Here is a 21,458-nt window from a genome sequence, read left to right on the forward strand (position 1 = left end):
CCCTTGTACCAATGTTTATGTGTTCAAATAAATATACAACTGAAAGATAAACATAACATCAGTTATAAATGGTGGAGTATAAAAGTTTCAAAAAGTTTCATCACAGTAACAAATGATACTATAATCATAAAATCTATGGATTGTTTCAGTGTTCCAATAGTAACCGATTATTCAAACGATAAAAAAATTATAAAAGAAAAACAAGACAATTGATTGTACAAACTTCTTTTCAAATAATGGTCATTTAAATGAGTTGATCAGTAAATTAATTATTTCATCATAATTTAAATATCTAACTAATTAGAACATAATATTCATCACGTGCAAAATTAGCGGGAAGACACCAATCAAACATACAAGTTGATAACTTAAAAATCTATTGACCTTGTTGGTGATAATGGTATGAGATAGAATAAAAAGCTTCAGAATTGTGTCATTGGAAATATGAACAACTAAAATTAAGTGAATTTCATACGAATTAATATTTGAGCAGTATCCAATATTGTGTTTGTCTACTCTATGATATGATCACTACTCTAGGTAACTCGACATTGAAATGGTCTTTTTTTCTGTTGTAATTAAAGGAAATTAGTGAAAAGACTGATATCTATAAACCCATTTACCAGATATAGACTCATATACTTAGTTTTAAACCACACACTGTATGAAATTTAATAATACTATCTGGTCGGCCAAACCACTAAGACAATGATCAGTTGATACTCGTGAGCAAGGCAGTATCTCCAAACTTGAAAAGAATGACACTATAAAATGCGAAGCTGCACCACTTAGTAACACAGAAATGTTATCAATATACCAACTTTTGTTATGAATCCAAAGGAATTTGAATTGACATAAAAACCATATTGAATGGTACAGTTGATTTATGGACTGAATATTTCAACCACTGAAAGTAAGATCTAATCGACAGATCACATTGACATAACATACTTTATTTTTGTGTGTCTATACTTATTCGATTGCAGGAAAAACAATGATGGACTAACAAATGACTGAACGTAATATAGGACTTCTCTGAATTGAGGACCTATGACCCTGACAGCAATCAAACATAGGATGTTGAGGTGTCACTGAGTTGTCGTCCAGTGGTACATACTTCTGACTTTGGTTAATTGGTGGTATAGCGAAACTATTATTCAATGCCACTGATAAAGACTATTCCAATCGTGACAAGGAGGAGCTCGCCTAATTACCACTTCAAGTCCATCCTGGCTTTTGATGGTATGCCAACTGACGTAGGTTCGTGACGCATATTACCTCCAAACTAAACCAGTCACAAAAGCCCATCCAACAGGACTGATAGGTGTGATTTTCCGAAGACTCACTTAATTCGCTGCAAAAAAAGTGGATCAATGGTTATTAAGGTACAACAATAACACTCTTTTAATAGAAGTTGGTCAGTAGGCTAACGTTTGGTCTTATTGCGGGCCCAACTTATTGATTTATCCACCTTATTACATCATCGTATAAATTCTAATCTTTTACAGACAGTTGCTACTTTGATGTAGTGATTAGGCTTACTGATTGTAGTGAGCTAATCAGAATGCCAGGCATCTAATCGCTATACATTTGCTCGTTGTTGAACAAACATAACTGAAATCTAATTAGGTGCGTGAGTTAGTACAAGGAAACAGTAACTCATAAATTACAAGTACCTATTGGAAACTACTAATGTAGCTATGATTTTAGACACAAGGAATGGAGGTCATAAACACACACCTTGAAACCACTTTTGTTCTATAAGGACGCCTTGTGGTAAAACTTAAAACAGAATCAAATAGCACTGAGAAATGATTAAAACTAGACTAACTAATAATTTGTAGGAATTTTAGATCTAAACATCTAATTGTATTATATCACGAATGCCATGGGGTTACGATTCTTGTGAGATTTAGCAATACCAACAGGCGAGTATGAGTTTCAATTGGAAACGCAATAACAATAAATCCAGCTAGTGAGCCAGTGGAAATTGGATTCTACATTACGACTGAAAACCTACTGTGAAACTTGTGCATACCCTTTTTACGAAAAAATTCCACCGATGAACCGAGTTTCAACATCTAAAACGACCTAACTGGGACAAAATGATTTTAGTCCTGGAGCAAAGTGTTATAATTAGAGTTACTGATAATCCATCCATAATATTTAACCGGTGTTATATAAAAAGTCCTTTTTTAGTTTCATTTGCTTCTTAATATTTTATACACAAAATATGGCACAACACTGTATCAACTATTCTCTATTTCTTGCGCCTCCGTTTACCAGTTTTAAGCCCAGTGGTCCTTTTACACCCTTCATTAACACCGTCATTATCATTTTCGACAACTGGTATTTGATCCCACAAGTCCTCGAATTCTTTTTGTTCTGCCTTAGATATGCCGTAAGAACTTTCAACTTTCTCTTCTTTGTTTGAAACATTGTCATCGTCTTTTTTTAAAAAGTTTTCAATATTCGCAAAGCTTGTATTACTACGAACAAGAAATGATGTTACAGGGACTTTAACATATATCTGTTGTACAATTTGAAAAAAACAGAAGAATAACAAATATAATAAAACGCGTTATACATAGCTTAATTCATAATGAAATTGACATAGAGTGCAAAGTAGAAATAAAGCTAGAGTATATAAATGAATACGGACTTTAAAATATGTATTGCTATACATTATGAAGCCTTACTACACTGTTATAAACCATGAGTGCACTCAATATGTAAGGGACACTGTCTCATGATATTAATTTATTCATAACTTTCCGCGTACTTCATTTTAAGCAAACCATGTAATGATACCGGTTTATCTCAACTATCTGATGATCGAAAACAAACATTAGTAACTGGAACCAATGATTTGTTTTTAACTCGTCAAGCCATTAACTCATTAGTAAATAAGTGACATATTGACTACCTTTTTCTCTCCTTTATCAAACCATAATTCAATACAAATTCCCCTCAGAGAATCCTTATGAGAACCAGTTATCAGTTGGCAAACATGTAGTACTTACCAAGACGGTTTCGTGAAATTTTGTATAGTTTAAAAATAATGATATCTACTGAAGAACAGCCTGTGAAAGTCCTTACTTACTTACGCATGTCACCCATCGTCAAGGAGCATAGGCTGCTCACCGGCATTCTCCATCCGGTTCTGTCCTGGGCAATCCTTTCCCGCTGTTTAAAGTTGCTATTCATCTTTTTGGCATTTGTTTTCAATTCTCGGAGCAGTGTGTTTCTTGAACTCCCTCTTCTCCGTTTCCCCTCAAGATTCCAAGTAAGCATGTGCTTCGTGATGAAGCTTGATGGTTTTCACAATGTATGTCTTATCCACCTCCAGCGTTTTTTCCTGATCCCCTCCTTCTTTGTTTTGAATGATACTTTGATGATTCTGGATCCATGAGATCCCTATCCTATAAGTGCTTTTCGTGTTTTTTTGGACAGCATCAGAGCAAACCTCTTCGTGTGCGGAGCATTTGCGTCCTCATGACTAGAGTACAACAGCATCTCTCCCGAACCCGGTATTTTCTGTCCAGCTTGGGTCTAATGGGTTTTGCTGATTCCGAGAACCGCCAAGTTGTCTCGTCATTTCCGTTTCTATTTGACTGGTCCTTCCGGTTTACCACATTGTCCGAACACTCCATGTACCTATATTAATTATTGCTTTGGTTGTTCGAAGGTGCATGGGTCCCGTGACTTCCGAACAATCTCGACACTCACTATGATGCGTCACAATTCTGAGAGAAGATCCTTCAGCTTGAAGGGTATGGTTTTAATGGTTTAACTTGTTTATTCTGATTAGAATTTTTTCAGCAAGGTTGTTTTCTACGTGATGAGGTTGCTGACTCCATGCCCAACCCTCCTACCTATCATTATTTTAGGCGTTTACACAGACTAGTCCTGAAGCAACATTCTGCACTTAGAGGGAGAGACGACTATTCCAGGCATACTTGTATTGCTGTTCCAGATGATCAAAAGACTGTATTTTGTCAAAGTCCTTAGCAAACAGAACTGTCATCGGTGTATTTTAGGTCAACAAGTGAATCTCTTGATAAAAGATGAGTTGCTAAAAATTAGATGACGCAAGCGTCTTTCTCTAAGGAATTTCTATTACAAAGTTAAATAAACATGAAGAACGTCAACAACCCCGACGAACGCCACTTGAGTTTGCCAACTCTGATAACAGTTGGCTATAAGCTGTAAGTTCTAGTAGAAAGCCTGTACAAGTTTAATGTACTTTTTAAGCCTTTGAACGTCAAACACTAAACATAGGACTTCTCGGTCAACATAGTCGAATGTTGCCTTCAGGTCAACGAATATAACTGTAAATAAACGTTAGAAAGTATATGTTTCAGAGGCTAGCAAAAGGCAAATGTTTGGTCGTCACACCTACGTCAAAGACTAAAACCAACCTGGTTCCCCCCTTTACAAATCCGTTAAGTGCTGGATGACTACTAAAGCATATATTTTGGACACTGCATTAATCAAACTGATTGACTTTTGGTCGCAATAGGAAAACTTGTTTTTTCTCATAAACTGGGAGGATTAGTGATCGAGACCAGTCATACTGTATTATGTTCAGTTCGCAGATCATAGCTTATATTTTAGTCAATCTAACTGCTGAAAGTGGACCACTATGTCTAAAAATAATCAACACTAATCTATAAGGACCCCTTATTTTTCCTTGCTTTAGATGGCGTATGAATCAATCGTTGGTCACTGGCTACCATGGGACTGCATCTCCTCACGATGCTCCACTGCCTTGCGGACTAGACCTTCAGGTCAAAGGCTCGGGGTGTGGCCCCCTAAGAAAACCACCTGCTTCAGTCTGGGCACTAGGGCAGTATCACAGCCCTCACACAAATCAAATGAGATTTGTGCGGCGTATATATATCTGGTTCCCCTTTGTACAAATATTTATGTTTAAATAATAATAATAATAATAATAATAGTATGTAACAAGAGATCAGTTGCACTGTTGTCCTTCCCATCGGTCAGTGAAAGGGCCTCCTTGATTATCTAGTTCACTAACGTTGCAATATATCACTTCTCATGCTCAACGCAATGCGAGACCTTGGGTGTGTTATATTATCTAGATGAGTGCTGCTGAATTTAGACCAAAGAAACTATCTAGTAGATTTTAGATTTCAGTGGTTCTTCAATCAGTTTACGTTCAAAACGCATTCAAACAGAACATTTTCATAGAACCCCATTACCACGTCAAAAAGTCTGGTTTTTTATCATCATATTTACGCAGAAAAATGAGATGACCACTGACCCTTAAGCTACAACATCATGGACTTAATCGTGATTGTCACTGAAATTTTCAGCAATCAAAATAAGGGAAAACCAGAAGAGATGAAATTTGTAATAAAACTTCTAGAATGTTTGGCATTACCTTTCCAAGGCGCTTTCCAGTATCGCGATTATAAATTCGCAAATACCGATCTAGTGAAGATGCTACAATAACTGGTTCACTATTTACAGCTGCTTCCATGAACGGAAATGTATTTTCTTCATCAGCTCCACTACATATTAACTGCGTTATACAACCTGAAGCCCCAGCAAGACATCGAACACCAGAAGGTGGGTCAGGTGCTCGAGATCCGTAGCTTCTAACTGGTATAGCACCAGAGCCATCAAAGAAATTCAAATTTGAATATTCTGGAGGGAGTCTTAAATCCAAAACAGATAATTCACCAACTGCATTCCCAGCAACAACACGTAATCCCATGCCTGGAGAGTTATCGTAAGCTACTGCTTTTGTGATTGGTCTGGTAGTGGTCAAATCTGGAAGCACTGCACTGTGCTTTCCGGACCCAACATGAAGTTTTCCATGTTTGCGACTTGTACGCCATGCATGACGAGCAACAGGTCGACGTTGGCCACATCGAAGATCGTATATGTCAAACTAAATATGAGTAGTGAGACAGTAATACATGCAGAAGATCAAACGAAAACTAAATAACGAGTAAATGTTTCAACAAACTACTTTAAAGGCGCAGAATAAATATGTTATGTTAGTTACATTAAAACACAAAGGCATTTTATTGGTTTTCGCTAAAGATTAATGTTAAACACATCAGATAAATGATATTACATCCAACTAAACCAAGTAGGTACACTAGTGTCAACTTATATCGTCAAATAACTTTATTAACACAAAAAGGAGCTTTATCAGAAGAAACCCATGAACGAACAAGTAACAAACACCTAAGACAATGCGGCGATGTAAATGAAGAGAAACAAAATGGACCTATTAGCGAATAGGAGTGCTATTTTTCACTGTATTTCCCTGTGTTAGCTGAACCTTATAAACATTAGGACTTGGGATTTCGATCTTCGGCTTATAACATTCGAAACATCTTTACACAAAAACTACGGTAATCTCATTAACATGTCAGATTGGTAGAATCCACGGAAATACGGTGTCTAATAACTATTTAGATTTTCCAAAAATCAGTTTCTCCTAACAATAGTGACTGACAACTATTTTATTCGCTTTGTCTGAAGAATGGAGAGCATCTTAGTCACAGAAAACGTTTGAGAGCTTACCTCGCCATATCTTGAGGCAGTTAATATGAGCTTTCCATTAGATTTAGGGACCACGCTAACATCAGAAATCCATATGGGGACAGAAAGTTCCAGAACAGAAGAGCGAACGTTCTTAGCAGTGAAAATTGGCGAACCATGATTATTTATATCCCATACCCGCAAAGCTAATTCTTTACCCCCGGCGACAACTTGGTTTGCTGTTAATTTTGCTGAGCAAATCAAGCCCGATACATTTAGCTGAAACTACAAAAATCAGTGATCAACCAACTCGGAAGTCGTACTTTCTCTGAAGTAAGGTCGTGGGAAAAAACTCTAATGTCTCCTGATGAGTGAGCTGAAAGGATAAATCTGACTTAATAATCAAAGACGCACACTAACTTGTCATGTGATTGCAGAGAAACGACAGAATCTTCTTCAGACTTTGAGAATTGCTTGATAAGAGTAACTGACTGACTTTTGGTGTCTAAACTATAAAGCTTTCCAGAACAGCACCCAAAAAGAACCAATAAGCGCTAAATAATATACGAAAATTAACAAACTTCCGATCCACACCAGCACATTGTACTAATGTTTTCATTCTTAATAAGCGAAAGTGGAGATAAAGTGTGACTACGAATTGAAATTCCTATGCCAATAAACTTCATTTAGGGGCAATACCTTTTAGAAAACCAGCGGACGAACCAAGAACTATGTCAAGATCACTGGCATCTGATGTCATGCCTGGCATATATTCTAAATTTTGACCAAGGTCGATCTGTATTTCAATAGAGAAAACAGCAAGAACAAGACCTTACAGTCTTCAGTCTTCAGTAATAAGGATATTAGGTTGATGAACCTGTGTTAATCCTGACAGATTGCCTTCCAGTGAAGGTCCAGCTTCTCCTTGAAAATGTTCACTGATGGAGCTGATATCACTTGTTCGGGTAATGGGTTCCAGTCATTGACCACTCGATGAGAAAAACAGGATCCCACCTTTAGTTTATTAGATCGCGGTTTCTGAACCTTCTTGCTATGACCTCGGAGATTATTAGTGCTGGAGGGAGCAAAACGATAAGACATATTAACACCCAGATCATAATTAAAGATACGAAATGCCAGTATAAGGTCACCTCGCGTCCTACGATAAGATAAGGGGAAAAGGTTTAGACGTTTCAAACGCTCATCGTAAGGGAGTTTAGAAAGACCCTTCACTAATTTTGTCCCCACACGCTGGATAGGCTCAAGTGATTTAGTATCCTTTATCAGACATGGGCTAGCTGCTTGGATACAGTATTCTAAGTGTGGCCTTACATAGGTGGGATATAAAATTCGAAACATATCCTCGTCGAAGCATTTAAATGCTCTGCGAAGCGACCATAGCGCACGATAGCCTTTGGAAGCAACCGCATTGCAGTGCGTAGTGGTTTTCAAGTCGTGACTTATAGTTACTCCTAAGTCTTTGTGCTCTTGAACGCGTGGAAGAGATGTACCATTAATGGTATAGTGGTAACTAATATCGTGCCCGATGTGCATGAACACGCTCTTTCTGAAATTAACTTTCCAGGCCCCAATCATGAGCCCATCTAACTAACTCGTCTAAATCTGCTTGCAGATAACAACTATCAGTCTCATTTCTTATTGTTCTCCAGATTTTGACATCATCCACAAACAATAACGTCGACGACTTAAGTAATAAAGGTAGTTCATTAATATACAGAAGGGAAAGTAAAGGGCCTAAGATGGTGCCTTGGGGTACACCACTTTTGACCGGTTTCCATTCGGATAGCTTTCCATTGACCCTTACTCTCTGTCTGCGGTCACATAAGAGGCTTCCTATCCATTCCTGTATAGCACCTATTATTCCAAAGCTCGAGAGCTTTTGCATAAGACCTAAGTGTGAAACCTTGTCAAACGCTTTGCTAAAGTCTATGAGTATCACATCGACAGACAGGCTGTTGTCTAGGGCAGCTGTCCAATCCTCCCTCGCAATGAGTATGTTAGTCGAGCATGAATGTTTGTTACGTAACCCATGTTGCTTGGGAGTTAACAGATTGTACGAATCTATGTGACTCAGTAGCCTAGCCCGAATTAATTTTTCAAGCAACTTAACTACTATGCTGGTCAGGCTAACAAGCCGGTAGTTAGATACGATCCGTCTCTGACCATCCTTAAATATAGGACTAACTATGGCGTCTTTCCAGTCTCTAGGTAGTTGAGCCTGTGAAAGGGACATGTTGAAGAGCATCGTGAGCGGTCTTGAGATAATGTCCGCAAGCGATGACAGCTAACGTGGGTGTAACCCATCGGGGCCCGGTATCTTACAAGGTTTGAGGTTAGTTATCAATGGAAGAACAATATCCTCTGTCACGTGTAAAGGTCCTATGGCTGGTATCTCGTTGTCAACGGGACAAGTAGTTGTAACACTACATGTAGAGTAGACTTCACTGAAATAGTTAGCAAATGTCTCCGCTTTCGCTAGATCAGATTCAGCCAATAAAGCTGAATTTTCGCTTAACAGTAATGAGGGGATACCATCACTACGTTTCGTCCGCCTTTTAACATACGAAAACAGTCGCTTCGGACAGGTACGGCTATCGTATGCCAACTGTCGTTCGTAAGCCGTGCGGGATTTAGCTATGGTCTTTTTACATATATTCCGGGTTTTTTATATTCACACTTAAAGGATGCCTGACCTGTTGACAAGAATAAGTCCCAGAAGTGTTTCCTACGCTTCAACAGCTTCCGGGTTTCCTTATTAATCCATGGGGGGCAATATGATAGCTTACGTGCTGACCATGGGATAAACGGTTGAGTTACGGATTCGAACGTAGACTTGAACCTATTCCATGCATCATCGATCGATCCATCAGCATCGACCGACCAATCAACCGAGATAGCATAGTCCCTGATTGCCGGAATATTAGCTCTCCAGATATTAGGACGGGGCGGAGCAGATGCAAATTCTACGCTCGGTGTTCAATATACATTCGCCTAAAGCTAATGTCAGAAATAATTGAGTTTTTTCGTTTCGATGGGTTGAAGTGAACTAATGCACATGTGATCAGCGCGCTATTTAAAAGGACAGTGGTATTGTTTCTCGTTGAGTTAAATTAACTGTTTTGGTCGTAAATTAAGCATCACAACTTCTGTTTACACTTTAATTGAATTTATTTCAGTTAACGTGATATTGTATTTGTGTTTGTTGATCTTGCTTTTGTGTATTTACTGCATCAAAGCATTCTTGGTCGACCTCGGCTTGCTTTATTTGATCAAGGTTGAGATTTGTCTTACGTACTCATCTTGTCTACCATTTAGTTCATTTTTAAGATGGTCGGCTCTGCTCACAAGTGTGAACAGCCATATTGCTTATTCCCTGTGGAAGAAGTAATGCAATGTGATGAATGTAAGAAGTGGTTCCATAAACCGTGCACCCGCTTAAGTCCCACTGCCTATAAAAGGTGCTCGAAGCCTAATTCCCATCTGCTGTGTATGTTTTGTTGTTCGAGCAAAACGTTACTCATTCAAGAAGCAATTAGCCTTCTGGCATTAGCTAGAAAAAAGTTTGACGAGGACCGTGCCGGTAACATGGATACTGATAAAGAAGATTGTGTCAGTGTCATAAATGCTGCCACGGCATGTGCCAGACACCCAACGGTGCAACACGAAACAGAGCTTTCTACCCCGGAACAATTAATGAGTGACACACCTTTAGATATTAATGGACAGGTTGCTACGGCAGCGACTGATGATCCGGCTAGAACCATTATCGCCCCGAGTAGTTCTAATCTGGATGCTGAGACTGATGGGAATTGGGTGACGCGGAAACGTAAACGAGAAGGAAAGATAGCCAAAGAAAGCGCCTGTATAATTGAAAAGTCCTCGTTTGGCTCACATTCTGAGTATCAGGTTACTCCACTAAAGTCCAAAAGTAAGAAAATATTTAGCTCTGTCGTAGATGGGAAAAGTTCGGCTTCATCAAATGTTGTTGTGAGTCGCTCGCTCGACTCACACGACACCGTTACAAGGAAAGCTAACCGTAAGAATTCAGCAGTTAACAGGCAGGACCTGAGATCACGGTCGAAAGCCGTAAACACGCATTTTAAGAAGTTAAACAGGTCGCTAGTTTAATTATTTAGAATCTAGAAGAGGCGGAAGACAATGACCCTGCTAAGAGACATGCACATGATCTGCAGTTAGTGGGATCTGTCATCAGAAATGTACTGCCCGAAGAGGTTTCAGGGGTACATATCACGAAAGTAATAAAACTTGGTAAATATGTTGGAGGCGAGACCCAACAAAGAAAGATATTAAAGTTAGTACTCGAGAATTTTGAGGAAAGAGACTTAACATTGAATAACGCACGCAAAACTCGTAGATCAAATATTCGTATTCGACCAGACTGGCCACTTGAGGATCGGATCAAGTGGAAGAATGCTCTCATAGAGTTAAAAACTCGAAAGCTAAATGGCGAAACGAACCTTACGATTAAGGATTTTCGGGTAGTCAGGTCTTGGAAGCCAATGCTTTGGAATAACAGGTGCTATACAGGAATGGATAGGTAACTTCTTATGTGACAGTAGACAGGGAGTAAAGGTCAATGGAAAGCTATCCGAATGGAAACCGGTCAAAAGTGGTGTACCCCAAGGCACCATCTTAGGCCCTCTACTTTTCCTTCTGTATGATAATGAATTACCTCTATTGCGTAAGTCGTCAACATTATTGTTTGCGGATGATGTCAAAATCTGGAGAACAATAAGAAGTGAGGCTGATCGTTGTCATCTCCAAGTTGACTTAGACGAGTTAGTTAGATGGGCTCATGATTGGGGCCTGGAAAGTTAATTTCAGAAAGAGCGTGTTCATACACATCGGGCACGGTAATAGTGGTACATCTCTGACTGACATTTCGTATCTTTAATTATGATCTGGGTGTTAATATGTCTTATCGTTTTGCTCCCTCCAGCACTAATAATCTCCGAGGTCATAGCAAGAAGGTTCAGAAACCGCGATCTAATAAACTAAAGGTGGGATCCTGTTTTTCTCATCGAGTGGTCAATGACTGGAACCCATTACCCGAACAAGTGATATCAGCTCCATCAGTGAACATTTTCAAGGAGAAGCTGGACCTTCACTGGAAGGCAATCTGTCAGGATTAACACAGGTTCATCAACCTAATATCCTTATTACTGAAGACTGATCAGACACTTGCTAACTTAACATTCGAACTAATGTTACCTTGCATAGAGAATAGCTTCGTCTACCCACCTTGCCAAACTCGTCTAACTATCAACCCTCTACTCAATATTATACCATCGCGTATATAGTATTACTGTTTTCCGTCTGAATTTCAACCATTTGTGTGTAAACAAACTACTCAGATGAATCACTGTGTAACTTGATAACTATGTTCATTAGGTTCATCTAAGAAACTTTTGTGATTTTTCTTGATATTACAAATTTATTTACGGAATGCCGAAAGTATTCCATGAATTTTGATGTTTTTCGCATAAGTCTTGGTCTTTTTCATTCCAATCAATCATACATAATTTAAGAGGCTTTAAATTGCAGTGTAGTGGTATATAAATCCCCGAAATCAGTAGTTCTGTGAGTATTCGACATTGGGTGCTGACTCCATTAGTTTTAATGGACTGACTTAGTTGAAGGCACTCCGTCATGCAACTGCACCCAGATCACATTTTGGAACGCCGTGTTCATCTTCTCCTGCGATCACTAGCCAGTTTAGATCAGTCACCTCTCGATATATTGATAAATCTATCAAATATATCTTCCAACCTCCTCGCTACTGACTTTTGATTTCACTGAGTGGACGCGATTCAATTATAGAAGGTGTTACTGGTAAAGTGCTGTCAAACTACAATATCTGTGACATCCTCGTTGGTGAGCCCGACGTGATCTGGTACACCAACCTATAGACTGTGAGTTTGTTCCTTCATTGAACTTCATAAATCGTTGCTTTGCTTTATTTTTTTATATGTCGTGATATTTTTTCCGTATTTTTGAGTATGTTTTCCTCGTTCATCTCTATACTTTAAATTCGCCATGACAGAACAGACTCCTAAGCTTCTTAAGGTCAAGACTATTACACCATCCTCGTTTTTAGCTAATGCTGTCAAACTACAATACCTGTGACACCCTCAGTAGTGAAGTCAATCTGACTAAATACTGTTAATATGACATTAGAAACAAGGCTTATAATGTACAACAGCTTCATTGTCATTGACGTGCCATTGAAATAAATAAGTCGTATACGTACTTCTCAAGATGACTACATATTAGCAAAGTCATTCGTATAACCAAACTACTAATCAACTCAGAATCTGCCGTGTATAGAATTCTCGATAACACGAGACAAATCATTTCATTGTTGGCATTCTCAATCAATCACTCTTTTTAAAGCCAAGTTGACTACGCAAACTGTATTGCTGACCACTAAGAAAATCCGTGAAAAGAAATGGCGTATGGGAGGCTAGTTAGAGGGACTGGTCAAATATCTGTTGCAAATGTTTACTTTATAAATGATAAACTAGAAACCAGATTTTCTCGCTGAACAGCTGAACACGGAAAGCCAACACTTTTGAGATTTCTGAGACGAATATAAAGCAAGCAATTCTGAATTAAATTAAATAACATCGCTTTTGTAAATGTTTATGTTAATGTTAATTATAAAAACATGTACGTGGACGGTAGAAACTAGCTGCCTTGTGCAGATTGTCAAGGCGCTATTAAACGAAATAAAAATGTGGGATAGAAAATTCCCGTGCGTAATGGCGTGTATTACTCATGTATCACACCTAATGAAATAGTCTGGCTTCACATTCATCTTAACTTCACGAATATAAGACCACTGTTGATTGATATTTGACTATCACTATCTGCTAGTAACTAAGATTTTCATTGCATCATCTTAAAATATTACTTTGTAAACTCGTACTTCATCACCGAATATTATATCATGGATGATTTATTTTTAATTATTTTATTGTACATATATATTCGCTTCATTCTTAATCTGTCTCACATGAATACTTGATAAATCATTTCCACATTTCATTTTTTATTCCTTTCTTTCTTTTCTAAAGTCTACTAACCATCCTTCTAAATGCTACTGAACCACTTTTAACATGGTGGATAGTGTGTAAGCATCACTGAAGTTGGTGCATAATAACAGTTCTGAAGGGGTCAGAAGTGATCTCTTCACAACACTTATGTACGAATAAGCTGTATGTGAATACCAATGATAATGTCGGTTTAGGGTTCTTACTTACTCTGTCGTATGTACTGATAATGTACTCATGGCTTACAGGTTGCCTGATTTGCTAAGGACGATGGGACAATGCATAAGGTTATTTTTGTGTGCTAGGTTCAAAGAGAGTTGTGCGTTATATGTGTGAACTCTACCTGGTTACTGTTCCAAACCTGGCGTGAACTCTGAAAGTGATGACCCTTTTTACATATCTTAACGACCAATTCATTTTCGACTGTGGTATACTGAGATTATTAGATTGTCTGGGATATCGGGTGCATACTACTCTCGAAGGATAAGCCTTAAAGGTCATTAGTCATTTAGTATACAATGTAAGGAACAACTACCTACAGATGAATTTCTTGGACAAGTCTCTATACTATCACACACAGAGTCATGGCAAGACAAAATGGCCGCTCAGTGCTTCCAGGTTTCCGTCGATGGTCTAACATTGATCGGTCCATGATCTCAATCAAAAGCTTGACAATCTCCACAACCCCACAGCGATGGAACAGACAAGTTTGCTTCAAATTTGCAGACCAATACTAGATGCCATCGTTAAAGCAAGGTGTAGCTAAAGAGTCCTTAAATAACAGGAAGCAGTATTAAAAAACAATGATTTGTGATGCCTAACAAAGTTGAATGGGTTCAATATCTTCCAGAAAATCCTCACGATTCATGTTAAATGTGCCACATGCCTACTTAAGATCCGAGTTACTGAGTCTGTTGTAAGAGGTCTCCGAAAAGTTTGTTCATGCCTCATAAAGCCAAACTTTGCGTTCACCACGCTGCATAGCACAGGTGACAGCGAAACGGCATCCAGCTGCTCTTGAGGACCATGGCCAAATACATGTTCTTAAACAAACCGTGGCAAACGTTTGTGACTGTAAAAAAGTACAGTGACAAAACTGGATAAGACGGGGTAGAGAAAAACCATAAAAACAGAATGGTAAACTGAAGCGAAACCACATTTAAATAGTAACTCGGATATAACCTGAAAATAAAGGTAATTTACCCTCCACTTATTACTGATTCTGCGGATTAGAAATGGTACTATTATTGTATAAGGACACAGCAAAAGGTCGGGGAATGCAAATCACAATACGATAATACTTCCTCTCCATAATGCTCGCTTTAAGAATAGACTTACATCGTAGCTTCTAGGTTTACGTGCAATCATATTTTTTCGCATCAAAATGTACTTTCCTATTTTTATTGTGAATGCACTTTGCAAAGGATCAGCCCAAATGTGTAACTAAATACGGCAAATCTCGTAGCGCTTATAACATCTTGATCCTGTCTGTAAAATGGTATATGCCATGTAACCTCTTGCTGTTTGAGGTTAAATTATAATTATTACAGTAACTAATAATCTTTTCTTTGCCAGAATGTATCGGAAATGCATAGTGGTAGGCAAACTGCAGGAATTCCACATTCAAATGTCATTCATTCGCCTTTGTTTTTCTTCGGAATCTTTTGTAGAGGTGATGCACCATGTTTATGGGGGGATAAAATTTTTATTGTTTTCGGATCTTTATAGTTGGTAATGTAGCAATCAGTCAGTGATATTAAGGTTGTCCACCCATGTTTGATGTTATACGTAGATGATCTAGAGATCTGTCGGGAGCTGGTTGACTGGGATGGTATCTTCATTTTTCAAGAAGACCTATACATAATATACCATTGGACTGTCAGAAACATCCTTTCTTTCGGTATTCATAAACGTCGAATTCCACTGGCAAACATCAGTGATATTCTGCTCCCCTATTACTTTCTGATAAGTCTCATAGTCATAACCTTCAGGACTGAAAAGAACCTGAAATTTTCTTCACCATATTCTTGTTGTCACTCTGAAACCGACAAAGGGTGCGCTGCCTTTAGTATCTTTATGATATAATAGATAATTGACGCCATAGGCTAATCATGGGAAAGCCACGTCGTGCCAACCAAAAATCCCTTAGTGATTAGCTCATGTTACTGGCAAGGAAGAAGCTTCATTTTCTGAGTGTATATATATTACGAAAAAGGGACCACGGTTCACGTCATAGATCCTTTCACACCACTGCTATAAAAAAAGCGACTATACAAATAACATCCTCAACCGAAAGCTTAAACTGAGCGTCCTGTAGCTACTACCAAGTGAGCTCTCGTGAAATCATCAGAGGGGACACAACAGGGGAAACTATCCATAACTTCAAAATCAGTCTCACTGAAGGTAGTCCCTCCAAGCTGGAAAACCGTCCAGAAGAAAGCTTCACACATCTTTAGACACCATGCATCCACAGAAAATAAAACGAGACATTAAATCAAAAGTAGTGAAAAATGAACATCAGTTCTCCAACCAATTACCAGAATATGTTAGAGACATTAGCCGGCGGAGACATGCAGCGGATGTCTTCAAAAGCAGGGCCGTTGATAGGACTTGTGTGACCGGTATTCAAGGAACTTTTCTGATGTGAAAGGTTAACTACTAACAACATAGGGGTTTCATTTCGATTAAAAAATCTCCAGTGCAGAAGAAACGAAAGCCAGGCCTTCAAGAGATTGTGAAGTAAATGTTGATTGTCTTAGAACCATCATTTAAATTCAAGAGCACTGTTTTTTTCGGGAGGAAAAATGATAGATTTTACCAATCAGAAATCGACAAATGAGAAGTCCAATTTTTGCAATCCAATGATACGTATATGGCGTCGGAAAAGAAATGGTTTTATTCTCTATAGAGTTCATATATATTTACGAGTGCTTACACATCTGAGTCAGTTTGGCCCAATAAACTTTATCCTTCATTCTTAGTCGTCTGACGTAGCAGGCTGAGGGCTTAAACAAAGGAAGTTTGAGCATCGGTATCACGATAGAACACCGCAAATCATAACATTAGCCGGATTCTAGAACTATTTAACATAGTTGAGTGTTTACTTTTGACCTCATCAGTAACAACTCCGTTATCACACCCCCTTACCCTGAGAGGTAAATTGCTATTTTGAAATGTGTTCAAACAAGTGCAGATAAAATGGCACTCTAATTGAAAAAAAGTATGCATGACTGTCATAGAAGCTTTGAATTCTCAACTTATGTAGTACAGAAGGATTAGTGATATGTGGTCATTATGTATTGTATTGTAGGGTCACTGAATGTCGAACAGATCATTGATCCCTGTCAAAGTCAAGGATAGTCAACGCGCATCAATCAATTATATGCCATGGACTGGCCCACGCGGCAGTGGTTGTTCTTTCACTTCTGTACTTTTGTGGTTGTACCTTAACTAATGTATTCTTGTAATAACGTCCTTTGTGTTGTACAGTCTCCATAGCGTCCATGATCCTTTGATGAGTCGATGGTTCAAACCACGTAAGGGCCGGTCGCGAGGTGTGACTTCAGCGTTAGTTGGTTCGTCACCATTCTCGTCTAACTATAGTAGGCCCCCAATCATTTCGACATAGAACATTCAACGTTGATGTTCTACACTGGTGAGCAAGACTTCGAATAACGCAACCTATCATTATGATCTTTTTTATTGCATTCTATACTTATTATTTTTCATTTTTGACTTCGGCTATCTTTATCAGTTACTGTGAACATTCGTTGCTTCATATCAATGTTGATTAGTATTTCAACTTAAATAATTGGTTCAATCGATAGAACTAACCAATCAACTACGACTATCGTGGTTCCTTAACAAGCATTAGCAGCATGTAAATGCTCCTGTGTAATATGTCTGTTAAAATATCAACCACTCGTAAGTATAGCCTCAAGGTAACACGAACGCTAATCTGTTTGCAACTTATCCACTTGTATAACCAATACAGGACTAACTGTCGATTATAAACTCATCTTTCTGCTTAATCACTATCAACTAACTACTATCAAAAACTATCTACTAGAATAATTTACTTTCTTGACCGCTGCCTGCCTAATTTCCAATTGCTGAGTTCCATGGCGAATCAGAAGATACGAATGCTACAAATTTACGGTGAGTTTGAACTATAAATTTCCTGCAATGTTAGATCTTGTTTAGACTGTTTCGTCAGGCAATTCTACGTGTTCGGCCTAAATTGGACTTATACAAATTCAGGCTACAGTGCTTCGTTAATCTACGAATTTCCATCACTTGGGAGCAAGAGTAACCCAGGCGAGTTTCATAACTGTGTTAAATAATTTCGTATAATGTTTATGATGTCTAATAACATTTCGAGGCTACTTTCACTCAGAGTAGTCATACATTCTGTCACTGCCGTCACGTTTTAGTCGAAACTATGTACATTTATGACCCGTGAGTCGTCATGCTGTAGAAAAACGTATTACGTGTACACGAGCAATCTTAGTCCATGTCCTTACCAGACATTCATCGTATTTAATATGTCACTTAACGCTAGATAATAAGCCATTTTACGAAACGATCACGTTATCTAACCTAAACTTTAGTGACATTGGTGGTTACCATTTAAATTAATGTTTACTATGCGCTTTGTATTTGCTGTTATCTCACACAGTAAATCATGGCTCGATTTCCTTATTGCACGAAAGTCACTTTAATTCCGTCTTCGGCTCATTCACATGCAATACGGGTTTGGAAAATATCTAAACGACCTCTGAAATTCTCCACGAACCCACGATAGTCTTCGTACGTGTTTGCTATTACACATCCAATTGCTATATTGACGATGCCCAAACGAACGTTCAGTACAATTGTCAGTATACGAAAGGATGTTACTTCAATGTGACATTATAACACATCCAAACTATTGTAGTTATTCAACTTCGACGTCGTATTTTTTTTATCCTATGAAGTTTTGTTTCCGCGTGGCTGTTACCTAATAGATGTTTCGGTACATCAATCGGCTGTTCAACTACTCGACGATCTAAAGCCTGTCCAGTTCAATTGGTGGTTTGACGACACTCATTCACGCGAATCATCCGTTTACGCAGTCGAGCGCATCTCCTGCAAACTGACAACCATATTGTCGACCCCAACACTGACAGCATTTTTCACCGATATCATTGACATGAGTCCAGAGTGACACTCTTCGTTTCTTATGTTCTTTTCGACATTCTTCGGTTCAGTCATCAAACACATGTGCAGCACTCACCGTTTATCATCTTTTAGAGATTTCATCGTGCCACCTTCGCTCTCGCTCTGTATTCTTCGACCCTTACTGATTTTCACAGCAGTTATCAGTTTTTCCAAACTGACTGCAAGTTGATCAGAAACTTCGCACAAGGAAACCACGACTTATCTTCACGGTTATACTTCTGTACTTACAGTTGGTCTGTTAAATATAGATATAACTAGAAGTCGACGCTTACGAACAGTTGTCAACGACACTTACTGACTTTCTACTCTGAACCGATGACAGTGCAAACATTGACATCGATAGATAGTACGCTTATCGTACTATCACTGTGACATCACTACTTTTGCAGCGGACTCAACGTTTCTCATCTGAGGACCTCAATCACTTTTCAAAGCTAATTATTTCAACGCGAATTGATAAAACTCTGAAATGCCATCTTTTTTTCTATTATTTCTATGGTTGATCGCTTAACATTTAACCAACATCCTTGTTACGTGTTATTACTCGTTGTTTCCCGATCAGTTTCTGCAGCCTCCTTTCCATTTCTTTTACAGCTCGGCAATACCCGGAGGATTCATATTAATCGTCTGGCAACCTCCGGCGCGCGACTACTCCCAACATGTTTGGCATCGATTCAAACGGCCGTTGAATCTGATGGGGGAGTATTGTAGGGTCACTGAATATCGAACAGATCATTGATCCCTGTCAAAGTCAAGGATAGTCAACGCGCATCAATCAATTATATGCCATGGACTGGCCCACGCGGCAGTGGTTGTTCTTTCACTTCTGTACTTTTGTGGTTGTACCTTAACTAATGTATTCTTGTAATAACGTCCTTTGTGTTGTACAGTCTCCATAGCGTCCATGATCCTTTGATGAGTCGATGGTTCAAACCACGTAAGGGCCGGTCGCGAGGTGTGACTTCAGCGTTAGTTGGTTCGTCACCATTCTCGTCTAACTATAGTAGGCCCCCAATCATTTCGACATAGAACATTCAACGTTGATGTTCTACAGTATCTCCCTCTCCTTTGTTATAACAGGTCATCAGTTTACCTGATTACTTAATTACATTGAAGAAGATATTCACTCAGGAAAGAACACAAACGAACTAAAGATGCCTTTCAAAAGAGCTCGATGCTTACTTATGCTCTGTAGGCCCTGAAGCTAATTGACTTAAATATTACTTTATGATTACTTCTGATACAAGTTAATGACTTGTATTACCTTTCGGTTTCAAACTGAGCATAGAGTAGACAGTACGATTCTATAACCAAAATGCCCTCTTACTATTAAGACTCTGACCCCAAGTGACAAATATACACTAATTCAAACAAACATAATTGATCGTTTGAAGCTGTAACAGAGTCGTGGAGAGGGTATTTCGAGAAGTCAGGGTGTAGTTCATGCTACCAACTTCTACCTTTGATTATCAGACCATCTGATTATCACACATTTATCATTTTTAATTGTTTTTGATTGCTTCCATTACTAGACGTAAGTGCATTCTATGTACCTTCTAAGTCTTTGGCTTACTTTCCTTCATATCCTCATCCAGATTCTCATACTGCTCCTCACACTCCCCAAACTGAATACGTACCTTCAGGCTAGTCAAAAATCTATCAAAGACTGAATATAACAGTTACTTTCAACGATGTAATGGCAACGTACTTACAAGGGAAAGAGCTGGGTCGTAGTACCGTTTTATGGGGTGAATAAATTCAGCCACTTTCGATGTAGGTCCAGCAGTTATGGTTAGGAATTGGCATTAAAGAGCACTTTGTAGAGACGTGGATTTCGTATCGAATTTCAAAGGCATTTTCACCCTGGAAAAGTCAATTCTAAAGTTATATCAGTTTTACTCATCAATAAATTTAGTCTTCAAAAACTTGTTCCCTAGACATTACCTGACTTTAATTTTGCAGAATAATTTCAAGTCGTTTACTTTTTTTCCATGTTGTGGTGCTGTCATTCTGACCTAATAAGCCACATAAGATGCTCAACGAGTTCTAAAGAAAGCGTCACATTCTTGTACATATATGCCTCTCTTGAATAATTTTTAAAATAAAACTAGTACCGTTAATCTATGATCCTCTGATTTATGTTCGTTTCATCTCAAATGTCTAATTCCGGCTCCTATCATAGAACGCACTTTTTTCTGAACGTAGAACTTGGGTATGGGTAATGATAATTGACGTTTGTACACTGTTATTTACCATAAATTTATTGAAAAAGAACGTCTGAATACCAGGAAATCTCCACAGAATGTAAGCTGGTCGTTGCATACATCGATAGTGCCATGTACTTATTATAAATTTGAACAGGATACCTAAATAGCAATATTAAACAGACTTACACCTGTTTCGTCTTGTGGAAGAGCATAATCCACCCACCAGGATTCTCTATCGAACTCTGTCCTGAGCAGCCCTTTTCGTTTCCTTCTAGTTGCTGTTCATTTTTTTGATGTCTGCATCTTGTCCTTTTACCTTGAAGATTCCAAGTTACGGCTTGACTTGTAATGCAGTTTAACGATGTCCGTGGTGTGATCTGTCTCCAGCATCTTTTTCTAATTTCTAGCTATTGAT

General features: G+C 38.5%; 2 protein-coding genes across 2 annotated transcripts; both read right to left on the minus strand.

Annotated features, from left to right (window-relative positions):
* Positions 1–2,260: 2,260 nt before the first annotated feature.
* Positions 2,261–7,208, minus strand: Smp_156570 (hypothetical protein; the record flags this gene model as incomplete). Its single annotated transcript, XM_018793376.1, has 3 exons — positions 2,261–2,530; positions 6,565–6,801; positions 7,104–7,208. 3 exons carry the CDS (start codon positions 7,206–7,208, stop codon positions 2,261–2,263), a joined length of 612 nt encoding a protein of 203 aa, XP_018647147.1.
* A 7,348-nt stretch (positions 7,209–14,556) lies between these two features.
* Smp_156560 (hypothetical protein) lies at positions 14,557–20,845 on the minus strand (the record flags this gene model as incomplete). The annotated part of the gene is made up of 2 exons (XM_018793387.1): positions 14,557–14,659; positions 20,781–20,845. The coding sequence occupies 2 exons, from the start codon at positions 20,843–20,845 to the stop codon at positions 14,557–14,559; spliced, it is 168 nt and encodes a 55-aa protein (XP_018647148.1).
* Between the last annotated feature and the right edge of the window lie 613 nt (positions 20,846–21,458).

Source organism: Schistosoma mansoni (assembly GCF_000237925.1).
Source record: "Schistosoma mansoni, WGS project CABG00000000 data, supercontig 0203, strain Puerto Rico, whole genome shotgun sequence".
In the NCBI taxonomy this organism is placed as follows: Eukaryota; Metazoa; Platyhelminthes; class Trematoda; order Strigeidida; family Schistosomatidae; genus Schistosoma; species Schistosoma mansoni.